General features: G+C 45.3%; 1 protein-coding gene across 1 annotated transcript; it reads left to right on the forward strand.

The window, feature by feature from the left end:
• The first annotated feature begins 10 nt into the window (after positions 1-10).
• Positions 11-26,622, forward strand: LOC136399238 (zinc finger protein 613-like). Its single transcript, XM_066374234.1, is given in 6 exon segments — positions 11-104; positions 12,258-12,465; positions 13,550-13,692; positions 13,971-14,063; positions 22,061-23,664; positions 23,666-26,622. Coding segments are annotated over 5 exon segments (2,091 nt in total). The 5' UTR covers positions 11-104; positions 12,258-12,334; the 3' UTR covers positions 23,786-26,622.
• The last annotated feature ends 338 nt before the right edge of the window (positions 26,623-26,960 follow it).

The following is a 26,960-nucleotide window of genomic DNA, read 5'->3' on the forward strand; positions in this document are numbered from 1 at the left end:
GGAAGTTCAACTGGTAGAAGGTTGCGGAGGGTCAGGAAGCTGTGTGTGTGGAACTCTCGGGGAAGGAACAGGAGGAGAGGATAGAGGTGTCTCTGGGCGTCCGGGTGCGGGAGCCGTGGGTTCCGTGGCGGGAGTGGGTGGTCGGGGTGCCTTTGGGGTCAGACTTGAGGGTGGCTGGTGCTGGTCGAGATGTACCCCTGAAAGTCCGCAGGCGGGGTTTGTTGTCTGTGACTGATGCCTGCGCGGGAGACTGGTTTTTTTTTGTTTTTTGTTTTTTGTTTTTTCTCTTTTCTTTAATAAATTTCTGAAGCTGGAAACGGGGAGAGACAGTCAGACAGACTCCCGCATGCGCCCGACCGGGATCCACCCGGCACGCCCACCAGGGGCGACGCTCTGCCCACCGGGGGGCAATGCTCTGCCCCTCCGGGGGGTCGCTCTGCCAGGACCAGAGCCACTCCAGCACCTGAGGCAGAGGCCAAGGAGCCATCCCCAGCGCCCGGGCCATCTTTGCTCCAATGGAGCCTTGGCTGCGGGAGGGGAAGAGAGAGACAGAGAGGAAGGAGGGGGGTGGGGGTGGAGAAGCAAATGGGCGCTTCTCCTGTGTGCCCTGGCCGGGAATCGAACCCGGGTCCCCCGCACGCCAGGCCGACGCTCCACCGCTGAGCCAACCGGCCAGGGCCGGGAGTCTGGTTTTTGACAGTGACAACATTGTTCGAATTCGTGACTTGAGATGCGGCTCAATGACAGGGTCCAGGGTCCTGGTCTCGCGGTTATGCCGGTGCGGAGTGGCCCGTGTTTGGGAAGGTCCAGATGGGTCAGTGGTTGAAAGGTTCGTGGAAACCGAAGCTGGTTGATAAGCGGAGTGAGTTTCAAATACAGTAGTCCCTTCCTTGCAAATCTTTGGCTTACAAGTATTCCCCTTCAGCTTAACGTGAAAGCTTGTTGGAGATGCAGAGTTAAGCGCATTTGAAATGGTCAGGTTTCTACTAAAGTGAGGAGTTTGCCCTTATTGCAAGTTTACTGTGTGTGACACACACACACCGGTAAAATTTTTTCTTTCACATCATTCTAACGAGTGAAATACACCTCGATCACCTCAGTTCTTTTTCTTATTTTTAATTAGAAATTAAACTTAATGGGGTGACATCAATAAGAGTACAAAGGTTTTAGGTGAACATCTCTAGGGCGTATGAACTGTTGATTGCTTTGTGGATTACACCAGTTGTTCCCCAATGGTAACACTTGTAAAATTTTTCATATATTTTCCTTTTAGTCTTTTGTTCTATGCTTGATTTTCACAATTCCAATAAATCGCTGAAACATATAATTTGCCTCATCATTTAATTTTATATCAAAAGTGTTCATATAACAAACATCATAAAATTGTTTCTTTTAAAATATTTTAAAATTTTTAAAATAAAGAAATTTTAAAATATTTTTCCATGGATTTGTGAGAGGGGGGGGGGGGGAGAGAGAGAAAAGCATCAACTCGTTTCACTTAGTTCCATTTAGTTGTGTACTCACTGATTGCTTTTCCCACATACCCTGACCAGGGGTTGAACCCATGACCCCTGGTGCTCTCAGTCCATGCTTTAGTTACTGAGCCACCCAGCCAAGGCCTTTTTAAAATTTCTATTGGCCCTGGCTGGGTTGCTCAGTGGATAGAGCGTTGGCCTGGTGTGCAAAAATCTGGGGTTCAATCCCAGGGCACACATGAAAAGCAACCACCTGCTTCTCTTCCCCTCCATCTCCCCCTTCTCTCCCTCTTCCTGCACCCAGTGGCTTGGTTCAAACGTTGGCTATGGGTGCTGAGGAAAGCTTGGTTGATTTCAGCAACAGCCTCAGATGAGGGTTGCTGGGTGGATCCCGGTCTGGGCGCATGCAGGACTCTGTCTCACTATCTCCCCTTCGTCTCACTTAAATTTTTTTTTTCTGTTTGTAGTATACCAAGAGGCAAATCCATGTCATTATGGCTGAAATCACTCAGCGCATGCATTCATTTAGATATAATTTAAATACTTAAATATTCTGTTGTCTTTTTTTTTAAGTGAGAGAGATAGGAAGGGAGAAAGATGAGAAGCATCAACTCAAGTTGCATCATTTTAGTTGTTCATTGATTGCTTCTCATATTTGTCTTCACCACAGGGCCCACAACCCTGGACTCAAGCCAGTGATCATTGGGTTCAAACCAGCAACCATGGGGTTTGATCCTGTGCTCAACCTGGTGAGCTTTCGCTCAAGCCAGATGAGCCCATGCTCAAGCCAGTGACCTGAGGGTTTCATACCTGGGTCCTCTCAGGTTGACATTGTATCTACTGTGCCACCGCACTGGTCAGGCCAGTTGTCACTTTTAAGAAGTGGTTATGATTCCACATTTACTTAAATGTGTGCTTCCCTGGCCCTCACCACCACCTTAATTTTTAATTTTTGCCATGGTGAATGGGGTCTTTTTACTTTTTTTGTGTATGTAACAGAGAGAGAGAGACAGCGAGAGGGAGAGACAGGGACAAGACAGACAGGAAGGGAGAGAGATGAGAAGCATCAATTCTTTTTTATTTTATTTTAATTTTTTAAAATTTATTCATTTTAGAGAGGAGAGGGAGAGAGAGAGAGGAGAGACAGAGAGAGAGAAGGGGGGGAGGAGCTGGAAGCATCAACTCCCATATGTGCCTTGATCAGGCAAGCCCAGGGTTTCGAACCGGCGACCTCAGCATTTCCAGGTTGACGTTTTATCCACTGCGCCACCACAGGTCAGGCGAAGCATCAATTCTTCATTGTGGCTCCATAGTTGTTCATTGATTGCTTTCTCATATGTGCCTTGACTGGGGGGCTACAGCAGAGCGAGTGACCCCTTGCTCAAGCCAGAGACTTTGGGCTCAAGCCAGTGACCTTGGGATCATGTCCATGATCCCACACTCAAGCCAGTGACCCTGCAGTCAAGCTGGTGAGCTCGTGCTCAAGCTGGATGAGACTGCACTCAAGCCAGCGATCTTGGGGTTTCAAACCCGGATCCTTTGCATCCCAGTCCGATGTTCTGTCCACTGCGCCACTGCCTGGTCAGGCTCTTTGTACTTTTGGCCATTTTGTTTTCTTTCAATTTATTATTACATAAAAGAGAAATTATGTTTAAAATATTTATTTTGTTTCTGCTTACCTCACTGAAATCTTATTTTGAGCTTCCCTGTTCCCCATGATTTTGTTATTAAAAATTTCAGACATAGCCCTGGCCGGTTGGCTCAGCGGTAGAGCGTCGGCCTAGCATGCGGAGGACCCGGGTTCGATTCCCGGCCAGGGCACACAGGAGAAGCGCCCATTTGCTTCTCCACCCCTCCGCTGCGCTTTCCTCTCTGTCTCTCTCTTCCCCTCCCGCAGCCAAGGCTCCATTGGAGCAAAGATGGCCCGGGCGCTGGGGATGGCTCCTTGGCCTCTGCCCCAGGTGCTAGAGTGGCTCTGGTCGCAATATGGCGACGCCCAGGATGGGCAGAGCATCGCCCCCTGGTGGGCAGAGCGCCGCCCCATGGTGGGCGTGCCGGGTGGATCCCGGTCGGGCGCATGCGGGAGTCTGTCTGACTGTCTCTCCCTGTTTCCAGCTTCAGAAAAATGAAAAAAAAAAAAAAAAAATTTCTGACATATATCAAAGTTTAAAGAATTTTACATTTGAATACCTATATGCCTACCACCTAGGTTTTGGGTTTTTTTGTATTTTTCTGAAGCTGGAAACGGGGAAGCAGTCAGACAGACTCCTGCATGCGCCCGACCGGGATCCACCCGGCATGCCCACCAGGGGGCGATGCTCTGCCCATCTGGGGCGTCACTCTGCTGCAACCAGAGTCATTCTAGCGCCTGAGGCAGAGGCCACAGAGCCATCCTCAGCGCCCGGGCCAACCCTGCTCCAATGGAGCCTTGGCTGCGGGAGGGGAAGAGAGAGACAGAGAGGAAGGAGAGGAGGAGGGGTGGAGAAGCAGATGGGCGCTTCTCCTGTGTGCCCTGGCCGGGAATCAAACCCGGGACTCTCGCACACCAGGTCGACGCTCTACCATTGAGCCAACCGGCCAGGGACCTACCACCTAGGTTTTATCATGATTTTTATTGTTTCCTTTATTACATACCTATTCATTAATCACAACTCTGCTTGTCATTAATCTACTTTCTACTTTTTTTATTTTCTGTGACAGAGACAGAGACAAGGAGAGGAACAGATAGGAACAGACAGACAGGAAGGGAGAAAGAGATGAGAAGCATCAGTTCTTCATTGTGACATCTTAGTTGCTTATTGGTTGCTTTCCCATATGTGCCTTGACCAGGGGTCTACAGCAGACCGAGTGACCCCTTGCTCAAGTCAGCAACCTTGGGCTCAAGCTGGTGAGCCTTGCTCAAACCAGATGAGCCTGCGCTCAAGCTGGTGACCTCGGGGTTTTGAATCTGGGTCCTCCGCGTCCCGGTCTAATGCTCTATCCACTGAGCTGCTGCCTGGTCAGGCCCACTTTACTTTTTTTTTTTAATTAAGTGAGAGGCAGGGAGGCAAAGGCAGACTCCTGCATGTGCCCAACCAGAATCCACTGGGCAAGCCTCCTACTAGGCAATGCTCTGCCCAGCTGGGCCGCTGCTCCATTGCTAAGGAACCAAGCTATTTTAGCACCTGAGGCAAGACCATGGAGCCATCCTCAGTGCCAGGGGCCAACTTGCTCAAACTCTTTGAGCCATGGCTGTGGGAGGAGACGAGAGAGAGAGAGAGTGGAGAGAGAAGGGAGGAGGGGAAGAGGGGAGAGAAGCAGATGATTGATTCTTCTGTGTGCCCTGACTGGCAGTCAAACCCAGGACTTCCACATGCCAAGCCAACACTCTACTGCTGAGCCCACCAGCCAGAGCCTACTTTCTACATTTTAAAAAATGTGTTTCAAAGTAAGTTGCAAACACATTTCTTCCTAAATATTTCAATAAGCATATAGAGTTCTAATCGTAGATTAAAAAATATATAACAGCTGTATTAATCATATATCTTTCATCCATTTAAAGTGTAAAATTCAGTGCCTTTTCTGGTAGTCATGGTTATGTTCAACCATCAGCAGAGTCCATTTTAGAACATTTTATCAGGTCAAAAAGAAACCCTGTGTCCTCTAGTTATTCCGCCATTTCTAAGCAAACCACTCTCTATCTCTATAGATTTGCCTATTGTAGACATTTTCTATAAATGCAATCATAATATATGGTCTTCTGTGACTAGCTTCTTTGACTTGGTATCATGTTTTGGAGGTTTACCCATGTGGTAGCATGTATGTACGCTTCCTTTTTTTTTTTTTTTTTATTCATTTTAGAGAGGAGAGGGAGAGAGAGAGAGAGAGAGAGAGAGAAGGGGGGAGGAGCCAGAAGCATCAACTCCCATATGTGCCTTGACCAGGCAAGCCCAGGGTTCCGAACCGGCGACCTCAGCATTTCCAGGTCGACGCTTTATCCACTGCGCCACCACAGGTCAGGCACGCTTCCTTTTTTTAATTAATTTATTTTTTACAGAGACAGAGTGAGTCAGAGAGAGGGATAGATAGGGACAGACAGACAGGAACGAAGAGAGATGAGAAGCATCAATCATCAGTTTTTCATTGAGACACCTTAGTTGTTCATTGATTGCTCTCTCATATGTGCCTTGACCGCGGGCCTTGAGCAGACTGAGCAACCCCTTGCTGGAGCCAGTGACCTTGGGTTCAAGCTGGTGGGTTTTTTGCTCAAACTAGATGATGCTGTGCTCAAGCTGGCGACCTCGGGGTCTCGAACTTTGGTCCTCCACATCCCAGTCCGACGCTCCATCCACTGCGCCACCGCCTGGTCAGGCTACGCTTCCATTTTGATACCTGAATACTGTTTCATTGCATGGATACAGCACATCTTGTTTATTCCTCCATCACCTGATGGATATTTGGGTTGTTTCCACATTTGGGCAATTAAAAATAATGCTGCTACAGACATGTTTAAGTTTTTGTGTGGACATGTTTTTACTTCTCTTGACTGTAAGCCTAGAGTGAAATTTATGGGTCATATTAATAAATGAACACAGATATATTTCCTTCCCATCTTAAAGACTAAAGATGGGCGTGACCTGTGGTGGTGCAGTGGATAAAGCGTTGACCTGGAACGCTGAGGTCGCCAGTTCAAAACCCTGGGCTTGCCTGGTCAAGGCACATATGGGAGTTGATGCTTCCTGCTCCTCCCCCCTGGTGTATCCCTTCTCTCTCTCTCTCTCTCTCAAATGAATAAATAAAAAATAATCTTTTAAAAACATATGAAAACTTATTGTAAAATAATAAAATATCAGTGACAACAAAATCTTTAAAAAAAAGACTAAATATGGGTTAATGATGAGTAGAGGATTGACATATAGATAGATATGTAATAAAGGAAATAAATGATAAAATCTATGTGATAGGCATGCAGGTATTCAAATGTAAAAGTCTTTAATCTTTGCTATATGTTTGAAATTTTTTGTAATAAAAACATGGGGAGCAGAGAAGCTCGTAAGAGTTGAGGGAAGTGATTACTAAGTATGTTTAATCTTTTAAGGAACTACCAGAGTGTTTTCCCAAGTGGCTGCCATTTTATGTTCCCACCAGAAGTGCATGAGGTTTCCAGTTCCTCCACATCTGTGTCAACACTTGCTATTTTCGTGGTTTTATTTTAGCCTTTCTTGGGGGTGTGCAGTGGTATCTCTACTGTGGTTTTGGTTTGTTTTTCTCTGGAGACTAATGATGTTCAGCATGTTCCCATGTGCTTGTACTGTACATAACTTTGAGGTAAACATCTTGTTAGTAAATACAGATTGTTAACATTTTTAATAACTGCATAGTATTTCATTAGATATGTGTACTTGTATTCATTCAATTAATCCTCTACTAAGAGTCCTAACTAATACTTTTACATCAGCTTTGCATGTGTTTGCCATTATTTCCTTTGCAAAAATATCTATAAGTGGGTTTTTGAATTCTAGCAATATCTCTATTGAAAGTATTTAGCCCTGGTCGGTTGGCTCAGTGGTAGAGCATTGGCCCAGCATGTGGATGTCCCAGGTTTGATTCCTGGTCAGAGTACACAGGAGAGGCGACCGTCTGCTTTTCCATCCCTTCCCCTGCTCTCTCTCTTGCTCTCTTCCTTCCTCCCCTGCTCTCTCTCTTGCTCTCTTCCTCCCTCCCTCACTCCCTCTCCTGTAGCCATGGCTTAATTGGTTCAAGTGAGTTGGCCCTGGGCACCGAGGATGGCTTGGAGGAGCCTCTGCTTCAGGTGCTGAAAATAACGCAGCTGCTGAGCAACAGCCATAGATGGGCAGAGCATCTCCAGTAGGGGTTTTGCTGGGTGGATCGTGGTCGAGGCTAATGTGGGAGTCTGTTTCTCTGTCTCCTATTCTCTCAAAAACAAGAGAAAGAGAGAGAAAGTATTCAACACAGAGTGATAAACTATTCCCCTGAAATATTGTCATGTAATACTGCTATAAGAAATGTGTTTTGAAATGTTACCAGTTTTCAGATATAAATTTAGTAATCAGCCATCTGACTAAAAATTTATTTTTGATATATGTTCATTCAAATCTCTGAAACTGACTCTTGCTTAATCATCTTAATCATGTTAGGGAACTTCTTATAATATTGATTATTCTTAGTTGATTCCTTTTTTTTTATTTTTGTGAGAAAGAGAGACAGGAAGGAAGAGAGATGAGAAGCATCAACTCATAGTTGTGGCACCTTAATTGTTCACTGATTGCTTCTCCTATGTGCCTGATTGGAGGGGGGGGGGGGCTCCAGCCGAGCCAGTGTCCCCTTGCTCAAGCCAGTGAACTTGGGCTTCAGGACAGCAACTTTTGGGCTCAAGCCAGCAAGCATGGGGTCATGTCTGTGAACCCATGCTCAAGCTGGCGACCCTATACTCAAGCCAGTGAGCCCACGCTCAAGCTGGATGAGCCCATGTTCAAGCTGGTGACCTTGGGATTTTGAACCTGGGTCCTCAGCGTCCCAGGCCAACGCTCTATTCACTGCACTACTGCCTGGTCATGCTTTTGATTCTTTACCAAGTTAGTGGGTCACATTTCCAGAATAGTAATAGGTAATAGTGGTGATACTGTTTATCCTTACCTTTGTCTTGGCTTTAGAGAAATTACTTATATAAGTATAAGTATATTTTAAATTTATTGATTTTTAGAGAGAGAGAGAAACATTGATTTCTTATTTCACTTATTAATGCATTCCTTTGTTGATTTTTGTATGGGCCCTGACTGGGGATCAAACCTGCAACTGTGGTGTATTGAGGTGACACTGATCAACAGAACTACCTGGCCAGGGCAAGAGAAAGTATGTTTATTGTTTCACTGGACTTATGTAGGATATATTTGATTTTTTTATTGAGGTGAAATTCACAAAACATAAAATTAACCATTTTAAAGTCAACAATTTGGTAGCTTTTGTACATTCACAATGTTGTTCAACCACAACTTCTATCTCATATCTAAAAATATCTCAGAACATTTTTATTCCCTCAAAAGGAAACCCTGTACCCATTAAGCAGTTACTCCACGTTCTCCCTTTCCCAGATCCTGGTGACCCCAAATGTGCTTTCTCTCTCTGTGGATGTACCTATGCTGGATATTCCATATATGTGGGATCATTCAGTAAGTGACCTTTTGTGTCTGTCTTTTTCCACCTGGTAAAATGTGGTCATGGTTGTGTGTGGTGTCCTGGGGTGCTCCTTCGGTGCTTAGCCGGGCTATTTACAACTCTGTCTTAGCCTTCATTTCCTGCTTGCACTGAGTGTAGAGGTCAAGCAGAGGGAAAGCTTAGGGTCTTCACAGGTCTCTCCCGACCAGGCATCCTGCCCAGTGCATGTACGTAACTATACTGCTCACAAAAGTTAGGGGATATTTCAAAATGAATATGAAGTGATAAAATATCCCCTAGTGCTTGTGAGCAGTGTATATATAAATCCCGCAGGGTACTCAGGTGCTTTTGAATGAAAAGAAACTCCCTTCCTAGCTTTTCCTTTCAACTTTTCAGATGTATCTCAACTGTACTCTTTTGCTCTAGGCAGCTGCAGGTTGTCCATTCTCCTTAACAGTGTTTTTGAGACACTCCCACAGCTTTTCCCCCATGAGTGAGTTTCAGATTAGGTGGGACAGGCCCAGGCTCAGTGGAGAGAATGTCGGCCCTGTGTAGGGTCGTCCCAGGATCAATTCCTGGTCACACAAGAGAAAGGGCACACAAGAGAAGTGACCACCTGCTTCTCTCTGCCCCTCCCCCTTCTCTCACTCTTCCTCTCCTACAGCTAGTGGCTCATTTGGTTTGAGCCTCAGCCTCAGGTGCTAAAAATAGCTTGGTTAATTAAAGCTCAGCCCCAGATGTGGTTGCCGGATGGATCCTGGTCGGGGCGCATGTGGGAGTCTCTCTATCTCCCCTCCTCTCACAACCGAACAATAAAAAAAAATTAGATGGGACAGAGACCCTTCAGTTAGGCCTCCAGCAGGTTGTAACATACAAACTTAATTCTTTTTCTCTAGGGTTTGCTCTGTTCCTTCCAGACCAAGAAATGGAGCCCCACACTGGGAATGCTGGCTGCCACTTCACCACCTCCAAACTGGGCAGGGGTGAAGCAAAGGCAAACAAATGGCAAAGAGTGTTCCTGCCATTTATAAGTTGCCTTTTTCTTTTTCTTTTTAAACTTCACCGTACCAAATATTTACTTATTTTTAATTTTATTTATTGACTTTTAATAAGAGAGAAAGGGGAGAGAGAAAGAGAGACAGGGACATTGATCTAGTCCTGTATGTGCCTTGACCAGGGATCGAACCAGCAACCTTGGGGCATCAGGGCAGTGCTCTAACCAAGGAAGCTATCTGGCCAGGGCAACTTGCCTTTTCTTGATTTCCTGTTCACTATGGCTAGAAACTGTTGACTGCTTTTCAGAGTTGACAATTTTCATTTCATTTTTAATGCTGACAGTTCTCACTTGATTTATTTTATAATTTTATTTATTGATTGATATTAGAGAGAAAGGAAGGGAGAGAGTGAGAGAGAAACAGCAATTTGTTCCACTTCCTTATGCATTATTCGTGTCCTGACCGAGATTGAAGCCACAAGCTTGGGGTATTGGGATGATTTTCTTACCAACTAAGCTATCCTGCTCTCACTTGCTTTTTGTTGTTGTTGTTGTTTTGTTTATTGATGTGAGAGAGATTTATTTGTTGTTCCACATATTTATGCATTCTTGGTTGATTCTTGTATGTGCCCTGACAGGGGATCAAACCAGCAACCTTGGTGTATTGGGGCAATGCTCTCTCCAGTTGAGCTGCTGGGCCAGGCTCTCACCTGATGTTTTGGCATTGCTGTGGCAGGGTGGGCCCTTGGAGCTGCCTCCCCCACCATTCCTATTCAGTGGGACTTCCCATCATAAAGTCCTCTCTTGCATTCTCTCTCTGTCGCTGGTACTTTTTTTTTTTTTTTTTTTTTTTTTTTTTTTTTTTGTATTTTTCCTAAGTGAGAAGCCAGGAGGCAGAGAGACAGACTCCCTCATGCGCCTGACCAGGGTCCTCCCGACATGCCCACCAGGGGGGCCCCTCTGGGGTATTGCTCTGCTGTAACTGGAGCCATTCTAGTGCCTGAGGCAGAGGCCATGGAGCCATCCTCAGCGCCCAGGCCAACTTTGCTCCAATGGAGCCTTGGCTGCGGGAGGGGAAGAGAGAGAGAGAGGAAGGAGAGGGGGAGGGGTGGAGAAGCAGATGGGCGCTTCTCCTGTGTGCCCTGGCCGGAAATCGAACCCAGGACTTCCACTTGCTGGGCCAACACTCTACTGCTGAGCCAACTGGTCAGCACCTTGTTGGTACTTTTTAAAAAAACAAACGGGCCCTGGCCGGTTGGCTCAGTGGTAGAGCGTCGGCCTGGCGTGCGGGGGACCTGGGTTCAATTCCCGGCCAGGGCACATAGGAGAAGCGCCCATTTGCTTCTCCACCCCCCCCCCTCCTTCCTCTCTGTCTCTCTCTTCCCCTCCCGCAGCCAAGGCTCCATTGGAGCAAAGATGGCCTGGGCGCTGGGGATGGCTCCTTGGCCTCTGCCCCAGGCGCTAGAGTGGCTCTGGTCGCGGCAGGGGCAGAGCATCACCCCCTGGTGGGCAGAGCGGGTCGCCCCTGGTGGGCGTGCCGGGTGGATCCCGGTCGGGCGCATGCGGGAGTCTGTCTGACTATTTCTCCCCGTTTCCAGCTTCAGAAAAATACAAAAAAAAAACACAAAAAAAAACACACAAATGGATGCAAATGCAATTTAAGGGATATCCTCTAGTCTATCACCCCCTCCCTCCCCAGAGATAACACTTTCTTGAGCTTCTTTTATATAATGCATGTTTTTATGCTGTTACTAAGTGTGTCTATATCCACAAATAATAGTCTTGGTTTATAGGCTTTAATTTTTTTTTCTGTTGGTTTTCCTTTGTATCACATAACGGTTTGTGAAAATGGTCTGTTCAGTAATGCTTTGCTTAGTACATTCATCTTCACACCGAGGTATGTGCTGTACAGAGACTTATGAATGGGTACACAGACACATATAATTTTAAAGAAATAGGTGTGGGCCCTGGCTGGTTGGCTCAGCAGTAAAGCGTCAGCCTGGTGTGTGGAAGTCTCATTTTCGATTCCCGGCCAGAGCACACAGGAAAAGCGCCCATCTGTTTCTCCACCCTTCGCTCTCTCCTTTCTCTCTCTCTCCTCCCCTCCTGCAGCCAAGGCTCCATTGGAGCAAAGTTGGCCCGGGCACTGAGGATGGCTCCATGGCCTCTGCCTCAGGTGCTAGAATGGCTCTGATTGCAACAGAGCAACAGCCCCAGATGGGCAGAGCATCGCCCCCTGGTGGGTATGCCGGGTGGGTCCTGGTCGGGCACATGCTAGAGTCTCTCTGCCTCCCTGCTTCTCATTTCAGAAAAATAAAAAATAAAAAAAGAAATAGGTATCTGAACACTTGCCTTTTCTATGTCCCTGTCTGAAAATTGGTGTGTGTGAGAAGTCCCTGCTGGCGGGCATCGCATTGTGCTGGCTCTCCATTCCCGGTCACCCCACTTTGATTTCACAGAAGAAAGACAAACTGCCCCCACCTTCAGCATCTTATGTTTCATTGCTCCAGAGTCTAATAGCCTCCGAGCTTCAAGTAGAGGGACAGGTGCCCTTTAACTCAGGTGAGCGACAGTAGCGGTGACAGCCTCTGGGCCCACAGGAAATGTGCACTCAAAGTGCATTTACTTTTCAGCCCGGGGTCCTGGCTCGAAGAACAAGATGCATCAAGTGACCTGAAGGGGAAGTCTCCGGACCTGAAGATCGTCATTTATGGGGACACCACAGACCAGAGACATAAGATTTCTAACCAGAAATTTAGTGCAGTTCAAGAGGAGACTCACAACACCGTGTCCTCATGACCAACCATTTCCCAGTAACAGAAGAAAATGGTTAAGGACCAGGTGACTTTTGGTTTGTTTTATTCCTTCCTTCATTCTGTGATTGACTTCTGGAGGACTTGAAACTCCGGTGCAATTTAATGGAAAAGTAGGATTTGTGCAGAAATAAATTTAGCCTCTAACATTAAGGAAAATAAGATCAGGAATGTGTTGTTCCTGGGATCCTCACTAAGTGACTAATGTTAGAATTTAGTGTGACTGGAGCAGCCTGTAGGTTACCTTAGTTGTCACCTTCTGTCTAGTCGCAGTGGTTCTCAACCTTTCTAATGCCATGACCCCGCAATACAGTTCCTCACGCGGTGACCCCAAACCAAAAAATAATTTTGGTGGCTACTTCATAACTGTAATTTTGCTACAGTTATGATTCGGAATGTAAATACCTGATACGCATTTTGTATTTTCCGATGGCTTTAGGCGACCCCACCGGGGTCGCGACCCACAGGTTGAGAACCGCTGGTCTTGTGTCTCTGACAGCCCTCAGATCCAGAGAATCATCATGACAGGCTGTGTGCTGATTCCAAGCAAGAGGGAGAAACCTTGATTTGTTCCTCTCGTTTATGCATTCATTGGTTGATGGCTGCATGTGCCATGACCGGGACTCAAGCCCACGACCTTGGTACATCGGGATGGTGCTCTAACCAACTGAGCCACCCAGCCAGGGCTACTGAGTGAACTTTAATAGTGTCTTGTTCTTTAAACATGTTTTGGAAAGATGCTTTATTTTTCATAATGTACATTTTTCATATGTATATATTTAATGCCTGACAAATATGTGCTTTTAAAAACGTGTGTGTGTGTGGCAAGTGCTTCAAATATATATTGTAAGTGCTTCTAGTTTAGCAAGAGGATTTAATGATTGCTTATAACATAAATATCTGATTTGTAGAATGATGGTTGACTACATCATTACAGAACATTTTATTAGAGATTGATCTTGAATATGGATAAATTTTGCTTCTATAACAGTGTAGTTAAAAAAACCAAAACAGTTAAATATATAGATGTAGCCAAATGATAAAATTGAGCAGAACAACTTTCTTCGCATTCCTTCTCTTTCAATAACTAGAGAAACATTCCTGTTAAATAGGACCATGTTATTACAGGAGTTGCTGACACTGGAGGACATAGCTGTGGACTTCACCCGGGAGGAGTGGCGGCTTCTGGACCCCGATCAGAAGGACCTGTACCGGGACGTGATGTTGGAGATCTACAGCCACCTGGTGTCAGTGGGTGAGGACAGCTCCCCTGTGTCACTCAGAGGGCTCCCTGTCAGTGGCCTTTCTTAGCTCCTGAAAAGTCTGGAGTATCTGTGATGCTCTGAGGTGGAAGATGAGTGTCAGTTCCTCTCTGGGCCCAGGTTAGAGGGTATAATGTCCCTCACTTCAGAGAAAAGCATTCGCTTTGCTGACCTGCAGGCTGCATAGTTCCTAAAGTAGAACATTCTTCTATGTCGGTAGACCAAAGCCCAATTCAAAGAGCCTATCTCTTCTGTCACATCCCACGAACAGGGTGCCCAGCCAGCACGCCGCACGCACTCGCCAGACTGGAGCGCGGTCAGCTGTGGATGAGAGAAGATGAATTGCACAGTGCAGCCCGTTCAGGTGAGTGAGAGAGAACCAGCGTGGAGGGTGGCCGAGGTCGTCTGATTCTAGTCATGTAGAAGTACCCCAGCTGTGAGGGCGACTGAGGACATGTAACAGCGCCTCCCGCCTCCACGAATCTCCCGTAAAAGAGCTTCCCTTAAAGGGAAAATATCTCTTCTTGGATTTGATCCCTCTTTATTTCACCAGCTTTTTTTGTGTGTGTGATTGAGACAGAGAGAGGGACAGATAGGGATAGACAGACAGGAAGGGAGAGAGATGAGAAGCATCAGTTTTTTGTTGCAGCACCTTAGTTGTTCATTGATTGCTTGCTCATATGTGCCCTGACCAGGGGGTACAGCAGAGCCAGTGACCTTGGGGGTTTCGAACCTGGGTCTTCTGCATCCCAGTCCAACGCTCTATCCACTGTGCCACCGCCTGGTCAGGCTGATCTCTATTCATTTCATCTAGGTTGTGGGTTTTTTTCCCCCTCTGAGTTTCTTCTTACAATTCTCAATCCTTCCATTCTTCTTCCCCCAGCTCTGTGTCGGTACCTGTTCCCTCTCCTTGTCTTCCTCTGCAGTGCCGCCTCCCACTGCCTCTGTCCTGGGCGAGATGTGTGGTGTTAGCACTGTCGTCGGACTACAGCACCGTTGTGCCCCTTGGGATAAGGTTGTTTTCCCTTCCTAACACCTACCCCATCTTTCATTGGGGGTTAGGATTCTCACATAAACATTCAGCCCCTAGCACCCATTACCGATGCCTGTCCTGGTGGTGTTGGAAGGTCCTCAGTCCTCTTCGTGCTTCTCCTTTACTCTCACACCCTGCTGCACTCACCATGTTTCTGACGCCAGATGGGAGAGGGTTTTCCCCACAACAGACAATTCTCTGGGACACGGAGGGGTGTCCTACAATCTAACTGAATTCTGACATTACCCTGCCTGTAGATAGCATCAGATACTACAGGGTAAGGGCTCAGTCCCACAAGATTGTCCCCACCTCCACCTCAAATGCTAATTGCGAGTCCGGGTTGTCACCTGTGCTCCTGTAGATCAATGGTTCCAATGACCTCCTCCTTGGGTTCCATTAATTTTGCTCAAGGGGCTCACAGAACTGAAAGAAATGTTTTACTTAGTAGGTTGCCAGTTAATTATAAAAGTGTATGACTCAGGAACAGCCAGAGGGGAGCAAGGCAGAGAACAGGGTACGTGGGAAGGGGTATGGAGCAGGGGCAAAGGCCACTCTCCCAGCCTGGCCTTGTTCTCCAACCTGGAAACCCCCCAAACCCCATACCTTTGCTTTCTTACGGAGGCTTCCTCATGCGGGCAAGAGTCATTGTTGACTTTATTTCCAGCCCCAGCCCCTCTCCAGAGAATGGGAGGTGGGGCTGAAAGTTCCAAGCTTTTTCTTTATTCTACTTTATTTTGAGAGTACGTTTATTAAAGCTGAGGACAGCGAAAGGAGGAAGGACTTAGGACGGAAGAAGCAGCAGGAAAGCCCGGGCTGCGTCAGCTCACTGGGAAGCCAGGACAATGGGCCTGGGAGACAGGCTCAGGGGTTGGCCCGGGACAGCTGCCACTGCCCGCTGCTCCCCTGGTTGCAAGTCTTCTGGGGACCCTTAGAGTTCAGGAGACGCACACATGAGGACAGAAGGGTGTTGGCCATGTTCTCAAGTGGGAGAGTACAGGTGTCCAAGCTTGTAATCACTGCCTGGTGACCAGCCCCCACCAGGGAGCCCACCCTGAGTCACCTCATTAGAAGAAAAGAAACGCTAACTTCTAGGAAATTCTAAGGAATTTAGGACCTTCTCAGGAGCCAGAGTCAAAGACAAAATATTAGAACAAAAAATGCTCTTATTAGCCCTGGCCTGTTGGCTCAGTGGTAGAGCATTGGCCTGGCGTGTAGAAGTCCTGGGTTCGATTTCCAGTCAGGGCACAGGAAAAGCGCCATCTGCTTCTCCACCCTTCCCCCTCTCCTCTCTCTCTGTCTCTCTCTCCCTTCCCACAGCCATGGCTTTATTGAAGCAAAGTTGGCCCCGGGCGCTGAGGATGGCTCCATGGCCTCTGCCTCAGGCTCTAGAATGGCTCCAGTTGCAACAGAGCAACACCCCAGATGGGCAGAGCATCGCCCCCTGGTGGTGTGCCAGGTGAATCCCAGTCTGGCATGTGCGGGAGTCTGTCTCTCTGCTTCCCTGCTTCTCACGTTAGAAAAATACCAAAAAAAAAAAAGAAGCTCTTCTCACTTAGGACATTATGAGGTTTTTAAGGAGCTCAGTGTCAGGAGCCCAAAGTATGTTGCTTCCTAAACACTTCCTTACCTCCTCACCTCCTTTATTCAAAGTCTTTTCTATTCCTGTTGATTTCTTAAATTTTCTCATTCTCTGTTTCAGACACAAACCCTATTATCGAATTTCATGCTTGCTTTGCTTTAATTTACTTGTATAATTGTTAACTCTGGTCATTATTTTAGTTTATCTTAAAAGATTGTTGCTCGGTTCATTTTCTTAAAGCTTCCCTCTTCCCTGTGATAGTGTGATGGTATTAAGTCCAACTGAATCATAGTCCTACCAGTCACAGAAGATGGAAATTTCTGTTCTGCCAGCGACATCCATGATATGGTGGTATCTTGCTTATACAATCTGCTTTTTTCCCCATAAACTCAGTGAGCTATTTTTTTTTATTTTTTTTTTTAATTCATTTCAGAGAGGAGAGAGAGGGAGAGAGACAGAGACAGAAAGAGAGGAGGAGCAGGAAGCATCAACTCCCATATGTGCCCTGACCAGACAAGTGCACAGTTTCGAACCGGTGACCTCAGTCTTCCAGGTCGACATTTTATCCACTGCGCCACCACAGGTCAGGCCGAGTCAGCTATTTTTATAAAGAGCCTCCCATATGTTTTCCATACGTGAGAATATTTTCTTGGTCCATTGTTTTAAGTATTTTGGAGTGCCTTAAATGTTGTTGGATAGCCTCTTACACGCTGGTGCTCACAACCATGAACAACCACCTTCCAGATAATGCTTGGAGATTATTCTAAAAGGAGCAGACACAAAATTTATCAAAATAAGTTTATATATCCATACATATGATGTCTTGTGAAAAGCGCTGAGAAGATCAACCAGGCAGCGATAGGGAATATCTATGGGAGGGGCCAGAAGCTGCAGCTAGCAGCGGGTAAACTGAGGCCCCTCACTCTCAGTCATCCAGGAAGGGGAAGGCCTCTTTGGTGAGGTGCCTCTAAGCAGCTCTCTGAGGGATGTGAGTAGTTCCGTTGAGTGAACTGTGTTCCAACGTAGACAGAAGAGCAGGTTCAAAGGCCTGGGAGGACCCTCCAGGGAGCCCGTGCGAAGATGGCGGGTGGGCAGGAGGGCCAGTGGTGGAGGTAGTGTGGAGGTAAGGGCGGTGTGCTGCTAACTGGGTTTTGGAGGAGACGGGTCCTAGAGGACCTTTCAAGGACATTTCAGGAACTTAATTTTTAAAAATAATGATACGAGAGAACATTGGAGAGTTTTCAAGTAGAGGGGTGACACGGCGTAATTTATGTTGTAAATGATTCCTGTGGCTGCTCTGTAGAAACTAGACAGTAGCGGGCAGAGGTTGACTCCTGAAAGCCAGCTGACGCAGACAGAACACCTGGCTTTCACCCTGGGCAGAGAGCGTGAGGGGTGGTCAGCTCTGAATATCATTAGAAGGAGGGCAGAGATGATTTTCTGTTGAAGTAGAGAAAGAGGATAAGAGAAATGTATAAATGAAGGATGATGGTAAGGTTTTGTACATGAGGCCCCGGGAGGAGTGGAGTTGTCATTTCCAAGATGAGATGTGTGGAGGAGGGGTGGGTTGGATATTGTAATTTAGACATGTTTGTTTATATCCAGGTGGTGCACTCTGCCACATTTGGATATATCTAAGGAGTGCAGGGAGAGTTTAGGACGAGGGGTAGAAATACAGACTAAATGACATCTATGGTGTGAGTGCAGATTAAGTGGAGTTTTGAACAACTAGCAATCAGAAAGAATATTGGTTAAATGCCCGGTTTCTTAATATATTTACCAGGACCTCTTCATGTGTACATTTAAAAAAATTGATTTTAGAGATACTGGAAGGGGAAGAAAGAAGAGAGAGAGAGAGAGAGAGAGAAAGAAAGAGAGAGAGAGAGAGAGACTGATTTGTTATTCCGCTTGTTTATACATTCATTGGTTGATTTCTTTTTTTTTTCCATTGTTTGATTTCTTGTATGTGCCCTCACTGGGGATCGAACCCACAACCTTGGTGCATTGGTATGATGCTCTAACAAACTGAGCTACCTGGCCTGGGTGGACCTCTTCTTCTGAGAGTGTGTGTTTGTCAACTTTGGAATGATGGCCTGAGCTAGTCTGTATATAATGCTGAAAGCAGGCCCCCTTGAGCCTGTTTGTTGAACCACAGCCCTAATACGTGCTAGGAGAGATTTAATGGAGTGAGAAATAAAGCAATACATTTTATTTTAGGAGTAAGATTTTATTAGCGAATAGAGAAGATGTCTGCCTGTAATAGGCAGGTGTTCAGCTTTTACTATAATTAAGGGTTGTGTGAAGTTAATCATCAACATGAGCAGTAAAGACGGAATACTTTAGAAATTTAGGGGATACAAAGTGCACAGTGACATAGAATGGGAAGATGATAGCATGATAAACAAGGAGACATATCTAGGACTCAAATAAAAATGAAGGGCAAAGAATGAAGGTGTCAAGTTAGAAATGAGCACTGTCAGAAACTAACCTGATGCCTGCCATGTGAAGGCAATTTTAGAAGGTATTTGTAGGGGAGCCTGACCTGTGGTGGCGCAGTAGATAAAGTGTCGACCTGGAACACTGAGGTCGCTGGTTTGAAACCCCGGGCTTGCCTGGTCAAGGCACATACAGGAAGCAACTACTACAAGTTGATGCTTCCTGCTTCTCTTCTCTCTCTTTCTCCTCTCTAAAAATCAGTTATAGACGACCCTGGCTGGTTGGCTCAGTGGTAGAGCATCTGCCCAGCGTGTGGATGTCCCGGGTTCGATCCCTGGCCAGGGCACACAGGAGAAGCGCCCATCTGTTTCTGCACCCCTCCTCTCCCTCCTCTCTGTCTCTCTCTTCCCCTCCCGCAGCCAAGGCTCCATTGGAGCAGAGTTGGCCTGGGCGCTGAGGATGGCTCCATGGCCTCTGCCTCAGGCACTAGAATGACTCTGATTGCAGCGGGGCAACGCCCCAGATGGGTGCAGCATTGCCCCCTGGTGGGCGTGCCGGGTAGATCCTGGTCGGGCGCATGTGGGAGTCTGTCTCCCTGCTCCTAAATTCAGAAAAAAAAAAAAAAAAAAAAAAAGCATAAAAAAAAAAGGTGTTTGTAAGGAAACTGGTGTAGTGTGAACATGGATAAATGTGGTAATTGTTAGTAATGTAACTTTCATTTCCAGGCTACCTGTTGCGGATTTTGTTAGTAATTGAGGTAGAATGGCGGGGTATGGAAGTTTGATTTATATTATCCTTAGATATATAGTCTTACTTTTTAACTGGGTGGCAACAGTATAGCGATAGTAAAGTGCACCCAGAAGTACTAGAAAAGGAAGAAAATGGAAGGTGAGACTGCCAAGAGTCTTGGTTCAGTCAGAAGTGTGATCCTTTAGGATCCCTTAAATCAGCGGTCCCCAACCCTTTTTGGGCCACGGACCGGTTTAATGTCAGAAAATATTTTCACGGACCGGCCTTTAGGGTGGGACAGATAAATGTATCATGTGACCAAGACAAGCGTCAAGAGTGAGTCTTAGACAGATGTAACAGAGGGAATCTGGTCATTTTAAAAAAAATCATTCAGATTTAAATATAAATAAAACGGAAATAATGTAAGTTATTTATTCTTTTTCTGCAGACCGGTATCAAATGGCCCAGGGACCGGTATCAGTCTGTGGCCCAGGGGTTGGGACCACTGCCTTAAATGATGGAAACCCATATGTCTGGGTGGAATTTTGAAAGAAGAAGCAGTTAGTAGCAAGATGTGGATTTGGGTATCATTACATTGAATGGGAACAATTTAAACATTGTATGAGCACAATTACAAGTGTGACTGGAGAAGGTGACAGTTCTCTAGTGTGATATTGTGATAAAAGAAATATATACTTGGTTCCTGGTGCAAAACTGTAATAGTTTCCTTAGTGTCAGAATGTTTACTTCCCTTAATAGTATAAACAAGCCCTGGCCGGTTGGCTCAGTGGTAGAGTGTCGGCCTGGCGTGCAAGAGTCCCAAGTTCGATTCCCAGCCAGGGCACACAGGAGAAGTGCCCATCTTCTCCACCCCTACCCCTCTCCTTCCTCTCTGTCTCTCTCTTCTCCTCCCACAGCCAAGGCTCCATTGGAGCAAAGTTGGCCCGGGCACTGAGGATGGCTCCATGGCCTCTGCTTCAGGCGCTAGAATGGCTCTGGTCGCAACAGAGCCCCAGATGGGCAGAGCATCGTCCCCTGGTGGGCATGCCGGGTGGATCCCGGTTGGGCGCATGCAGGAGTCTGTCTGACTGCCTCCCTGTTTCCAACTTCAGAAAAATACAAAAAAAAAAAAAAATAGTATAAACAACGTATGGTGCTCCTCAGTGGACATTTTATTTTTATTTTTAAAATTTGTTTACTGATTTCAGAGAGAGAGAGAGAGAGAAAAACATCAATTTGTTGTTCCACTTCTTTATGCATTCATTGGTTGATTTTTGTATGTGTCCTGACTGGGGATCAAACCCACACCTTGGTGTATTACAATGACGCTCTGTATAACTGAGATACCTGGCCAGGGCAACTTAGTGGACGTTTTAAAACCCAAACTCTTAATGTTACAATAACTATAAACTGGATCCCATGTCTTCATCTTTCAGTCTATACATTTTTTCAAACAGGATCTCATCCAGTTCTCTGTCCTTATTTAATATTTATACACTAATGATTTCTACATTGCTATCTCCAATTAAGACCTTTCTCAGGATTTCTGTATCCAGTTGAGTTCTTTGTGTCTGTATTGGACATCTGAGAGCCACCTAAAGATCAACATGCTTTGAAATGCACACAATTTCCCCACATTGCGAGCTTCAGTAATATTCCCTTTCTCATGAAAAGGCACTACCCACTTATTTAGTGGCCCGAGCCAAATAATTAGGAATAATACCTGATTCCTCATGTTTATTAATCACCCCATGTTGAAACCATCTTTTTCCTCTCTTCAGATTATACCCTGGTTTCTCCCACCTTGCTCTCTATTGCTCCCTCAAATCATTTCCACAATTTGTACCTGCCTTTTTTTAGATTTTACTGATTTTTAGAGAGAGGAGGGAGAGAGAGAGACAGAAAGAAAGAGGGAAAGAGAGAAGAGGATGATGAGGAGCAGGAAGCATCAACTCATTGTAGTTGCCCCTCGTATGTGCCTTGACCGGGCAGCCCAGGATTTTGAACCGGTGACCTCAGCATTTCCAGGTCGACGCTTTATCCACTGCGCCACCACAGGCCAGGCTGTACCTGCCTTCTTTATCACTGCTTTCTTGTTCAGTTTTCCCTAACCAGAATGTGTGCTCAGTGAAAATAAGGACTGTTTCTGTATGCTCATGACCGGCACAAGGTTTAGTACATAGTCATCATTTAATAAGGATTTTTGGATGTACGAATGTGCCCCACATCATTTTGAAATAGATATGTCTTCAGTGTTAATAGTAACTTGATTTTATTTTGCTATCTCAGCATGCTTTATGAGGTCACATTTAGAAAGGAAGCAAATCTGTATTTACTTATTTTGAATGAACTAACCTTGTTTATACAATGACTGTTTTTTTACCTTTTATTTTCTTTGTTTATACAAATATCATTGTGTTTTATTTACCCTTGTCTAAGTGATAACAAACATATTTACTTGGAGTTTCTTTAAACTGAAATCATAGTGTTATCAATAGATCGCCAGTCTGCACAGAACTGTTTGTGAAATAGTTTTATTCCATACTAACCTAATGGAAAGATTCATTCTTCTCTTCTTTTCTAGAAATCAATAAATACAACAGTCACCTACAGAGACACTTGCAAAATAAAAGATGTCTACAGAGAACAGAACAGTGCCATGAATATAGTGCATCTAGAAACATCGTTCATTGGGGTAGAAGTAATTTTCCTTTAAGGCAAAATCATGATATATTTGACTTATGTGGGAAAGCACTGAAATCAAATATAAATTTGGTCAACCAGAATGGAAGCTGTGAAGTAAAGAACCCAGTTGCGGTTAATGGAGATGTGAAATCCTTTTTCCATGCAAAGTTTGAGCCATGTCAGACTGAAATAAAATTTCCTGAATGTGGAAATTCTGTAAACACAAATTCACAATGTATTAAGCATAAAAGAACTCAAAAGGTAAATAAACCCCATGTATGTAGTGAATGTGGGAAAGACTTTATCAAGAAGTCTCGCCTCACTGATCACCAGAGAGTTCACACTGGAGAGAAGCCTCATGGATGCAGTCAGTGTGGGAAAGCCTTCTCCAGGAAGTCCAGGCTCACTGAACATCAGAAAACTCATTTAGGAGAGAAACGGTATGAATGCACTGAATGTGACAAAGCCTTCCCTAAGAAATCACAGCTACTTACCCATCAGAAAATTCACACAGGGGAGAAACTCTACGTATGTGACGAATGTGGAAAAGACTTCATCAAGAAGTCTCGGCTCATTAATCATCAGAGAGTCCACACAGGAGAGAAGCCTCATGGGTGCAGTCTGTGTGACAAAGCCTTCTCCAGAAAGTCCAGGCTCATTGAACATCAGAGAACTCACACAGGAGAAAAACCTTACGAATGCACGGAATGTGACAAAACCTTTCGCTGGAAATCACAGCTCAATGCTCATCAGAAAACTCATACAGGAGAGAAGTCATATATATGCAGTGAGTGTGGGAAAGGCTTCATCCAGAAAGGCAATCTCATTGTACATCAGCGAACTCACACTGGAGAGAAACCTTATATATGCAGTGAATGTGGGAAAGGCTTCATCCAGAAGGGCAATCTCCTTATACATCAACGAACTCATACTGGAGAGAAACCCTATGTCTGCACTGAGTGTGGAAAAGGTTTCAGCCAGAAAACTTGCCTCATATCACATGAGAGATTTCACACGGGAAAGACTCCCTTTGTGTGTACTGAATGTGGAAAATCCTGTTCGCACAAGTCAGGTCTCATTAACCATCAGAGAATTCACACAGGGGAGAAACCCTACACATGCAATGACTGTGGCAAAGCTTTTAGAGATAAGTCATGCCTCAATAGACATCGAAGAACTCATACAGGAGAGAGACCCTATGGGTGCTCTGATTGTGGGAAAGCCTTCTCCCACCTGTCATGCCTCGTGTATCATAAAGGCATGCTACATGCAAGAGGGAAATGTGTACGTTCAGTCAAGTTGGAAAACCCTTTTTCTAAGAGTCACCACTCATCACATTCAAGTGACATGGTACAGGAGAAGACCCCTGTTGATACCATGCAGATGCCTTGTGTGGCAGCTCAGACTTCAATAAGCATCAGTGGGTTTCTAGCAGATAGGAACATGGCTGTTGTGGGACAGCGAGGTGTCACAGATGCACCCTCAGCAGATAACAGAACTGACACAGAGAAAACTTATTAATGCAGTGAATGTGGTAGTACGTTCAGCGGCCAACTGTGTCATATTTTATGTGACAAAAACCACAGGAGTAAACTGTGATACAATCGAAGTGGAAGACCCTTGACTAAAACCTTCTAGCTCATTATGTGGCTGGCAGGTGTATACTGGGACAGGTGCGCATACAAAGACTGGGAGAGCCTTCTGTGGAGCGATAGACCCTTTCAGTGCTGCTTCATGTGTCACATATCATGAGTGAGCTCATAGCTGGCAAAAATATAATGACTGTGGGAGTCCTTTTCCAGAAATAAGACTTCAGTAGGTGGCATAGAGTTCACACAAGAAATTGTTGAACATTTTTTGTGTGTGTGTGTGTGTGACAGAGACAGAGAGGGATATAGGGACAGACAGGAAGGGAGAGAGATGAGAAGCATCAATTCTTCGTTGCGGCAACTTAGTTCATTGATTGTTTTCTCATATGTGCCTTGACCAGGGGGTACAGCAGACCAAGTGACCCCTTACTTGAACCAGTGACCTTGGGCTCAAGCTGGCGACCTCGGGGTTTCAAACCTGGGTCCTCTGCGTCCCAGTCCAATGCTCTATCCACTGCACCACTGCCTGGTCAGGCTGTTGAACCTTTGAAGGCAGTGATTGTGATGGGGTTGTCAGGGGTACATTGTGCCACATCAATTGGCAAAGGAAGTCCTAGAAATAAAAATCTAGACACTCTAACTGTGGGGCATCTTCAGCAAAATATCAGAAAATGCATGCAGCAAATAAGGCCTGTGAAGATAAGAAGACTTCAGGAATTTGTGTCACATTTCTAACATAATTATATGTCATATAGTAGACACAGTGTACATTTTAGGGCAGTGTACCTGGACTCAGACTCCTAGTTGATATGTTAGGACTCCTTAATGTAAAAGAGGTTGTCTGTGTTGCACGTCCCTGGTTGAAGTTACAACACAGTGAACCTTCCGCATGAGTTTTTTCCCCATGTAGGAAACATTACATGTTTAGTTCTTGCATTTCTTCAGTTCTAAATGTACTCAATTTGTATTTTAGGTGATGGAACTTCTTCAAAAGGAAACTAAATACATGTAATTCTATAGTGTAACAGTATGTTTGGATGTGTTAACTATATAAATATCACCTGGGGAACAGTGATATTTAAAACTCATGAATAAGCTATCAGCCAACCTTTTGCCTGCTGGGCACACAGCACTTGGAAAATTTTTAACTATTTCCTTGGCCTGGTACTGTTCTAGGACCTCGAGAGGATGACTGTGATGAACTAAACAAAAAGTTACCTTTGAGCTAGCAGTGTTTTCCTTTTTCCCCCCTTCCCTCTTCCTTTCTCATCCCTCCCTCCCTGGCTTCCTAGTTCTCTGGCGGTTAACAATTTTTTAAAAGGTAGATTTCATGCATATAGCAGTTTTACCCTCCAACAAATGTAATCTAAGGATATATACACCCATGTTAGTTGTAAAGGAGAAACAATGTAAGGAACAAAATACCCTGATAATTTCTTGTTCAAGGGGCATATTATTGTGGGTGGTGGGGGGGAATACATTTAATTTTACATAAAATAGGGTATGGATACTTTTTAAGAAATGTTCATGTCTTCTACCCAAGTTATATAAATTCCTTATATAGGTATAGGTTATTGTATATTTCCTAGCACATAGCAAAAGAGAAATGAATTATATTAAAGAAGTGAAAGATGCCTGACTGGGCGGTGGCACACAGTAGATAGAGCGTTGGATTGGGATGCGGAGGATCCAGGTTCGAGACCCCGAGGTCGCCAGCTTGAGCGCGGGCTCATCTAGTTTGAGCAAAGCTCACCAGCTTGGACCCGAGATCGCTGGCTCGAGCAGGGGGTTACTTGGTCTGCTGCAGCCCCACGGTCAAGGCACATATGAGAAAGCAATCAATGAACAACTAAGGTGTCGCAACGAAAAACTGATGCTTCTCATCTCTCTCCGTTCCTGTCTGTCCGTCCCTATCTATCCCTCTCTCTCTCTCTCTCTCTGTCATTGTTAAAAAAAAAAAAAAAAAAAAAAAGAAGCGAAAGATGAGTCAAGCTGAATGAATGAGCTAATGGGTGAATCAATCAATATTATTTTTCACTGAAGGAATGGAACTAGAGCCGTGATGGCGAACCTTTTTATAAAAACCGCCCACTTTTGCAGTGCTGGTCAACTAAGAACTAGAGGAAAGAAATTGTAAAGATCTTTTTAAATATTATTTGGCTTCTTAAGGATCAGTATTCCAAAACATTTTTTTTTAATCCTGAAAAGACACTCCTATCAGAATATAAAAGGGGCAGATCAGAGAAGGAACATGATCTGGAGAATAAGCCCAATTAATGAAAAAAAAATAACTTCACTCTAAAAAATGGAGGATAGAAAGCGAGATCCTTTGGATGTCTTGGAGAAGAACCTCTACATTTGTCTGCAGATTTGTCACCTTTTTGAGCTGCCACCATTTCAGAGATCCTGGTTCCTCTGATGTGATGAATTGAGACAAGTGATGGTACTGCCTCTCAGTCTCCTGGGAATGGGACCCTTGCCCTTCTCTTTATAGTCACGGTTCTTTCCTTTGATCCAATAAAGATATCCAGCTTCAAAAACGGTTCTGCTTATAAAGGAAGAAAGTAGTAATTTTCCAGGAAGTGGCTGTCTCATAATTGAATTCCAAACTCTGAGTGTTTGAGAAATCCACTACACTGTATTTTTTGGGCATCTGCGCCGTGCCAGGCACTGTTGTAGATACAGGATATACTCTGGTGAACAACATGTGCAAAAGTAATGGCCTCTAACAGGATGCGCTCACGACAGGTGCTCCTTCCTCAGCAACAAATCAGAAGTGGATTCTTCATCTCAGACTTCAGATCCTCTTCACTCTTGTCTGGCAAATCTGCACATCCTATCATGGCAGTCGTAGCAACTGTCTCACCGAAACTGTCCGGGGCCTGGAATGGGCTGCCCAGGCCGGCCCTGAGCCCTGACGACCGGGTGCGGAACTCACCTGTCAGAGGTTGGCATTTCAGGTAAATAAAAAATGTTCATGGGATCGACCTCTTTAAAAAGAGCTTACCAACTTATATTGTCTACTGCTACAGCGCTCATGTTCGTAAAGATTGCAGCAGTTGCCTGACCTGTGGTGGCGCAGTGGATCAGGCGTTGACTTGGAATGCTGAGGTCGCCGGTTCAAAACCCTGGGCTTGCCTGGTCAAGGCACATGTGGGGGTTGATGCTTCCTGCTCGTCCCCCCTTTCTCTCTCTCTCTCTCTCTGTCTC

Source organism: Saccopteryx leptura, chromosome 3, assembly GCF_036850995.1.
Source record: "Saccopteryx leptura isolate mSacLep1 chromosome 3, mSacLep1_pri_phased_curated, whole genome shotgun sequence".
In the NCBI taxonomy this organism is placed as follows: domain Eukaryota; kingdom Metazoa; phylum Chordata; class Mammalia; order Chiroptera; family Emballonuridae; genus Saccopteryx; species Saccopteryx leptura.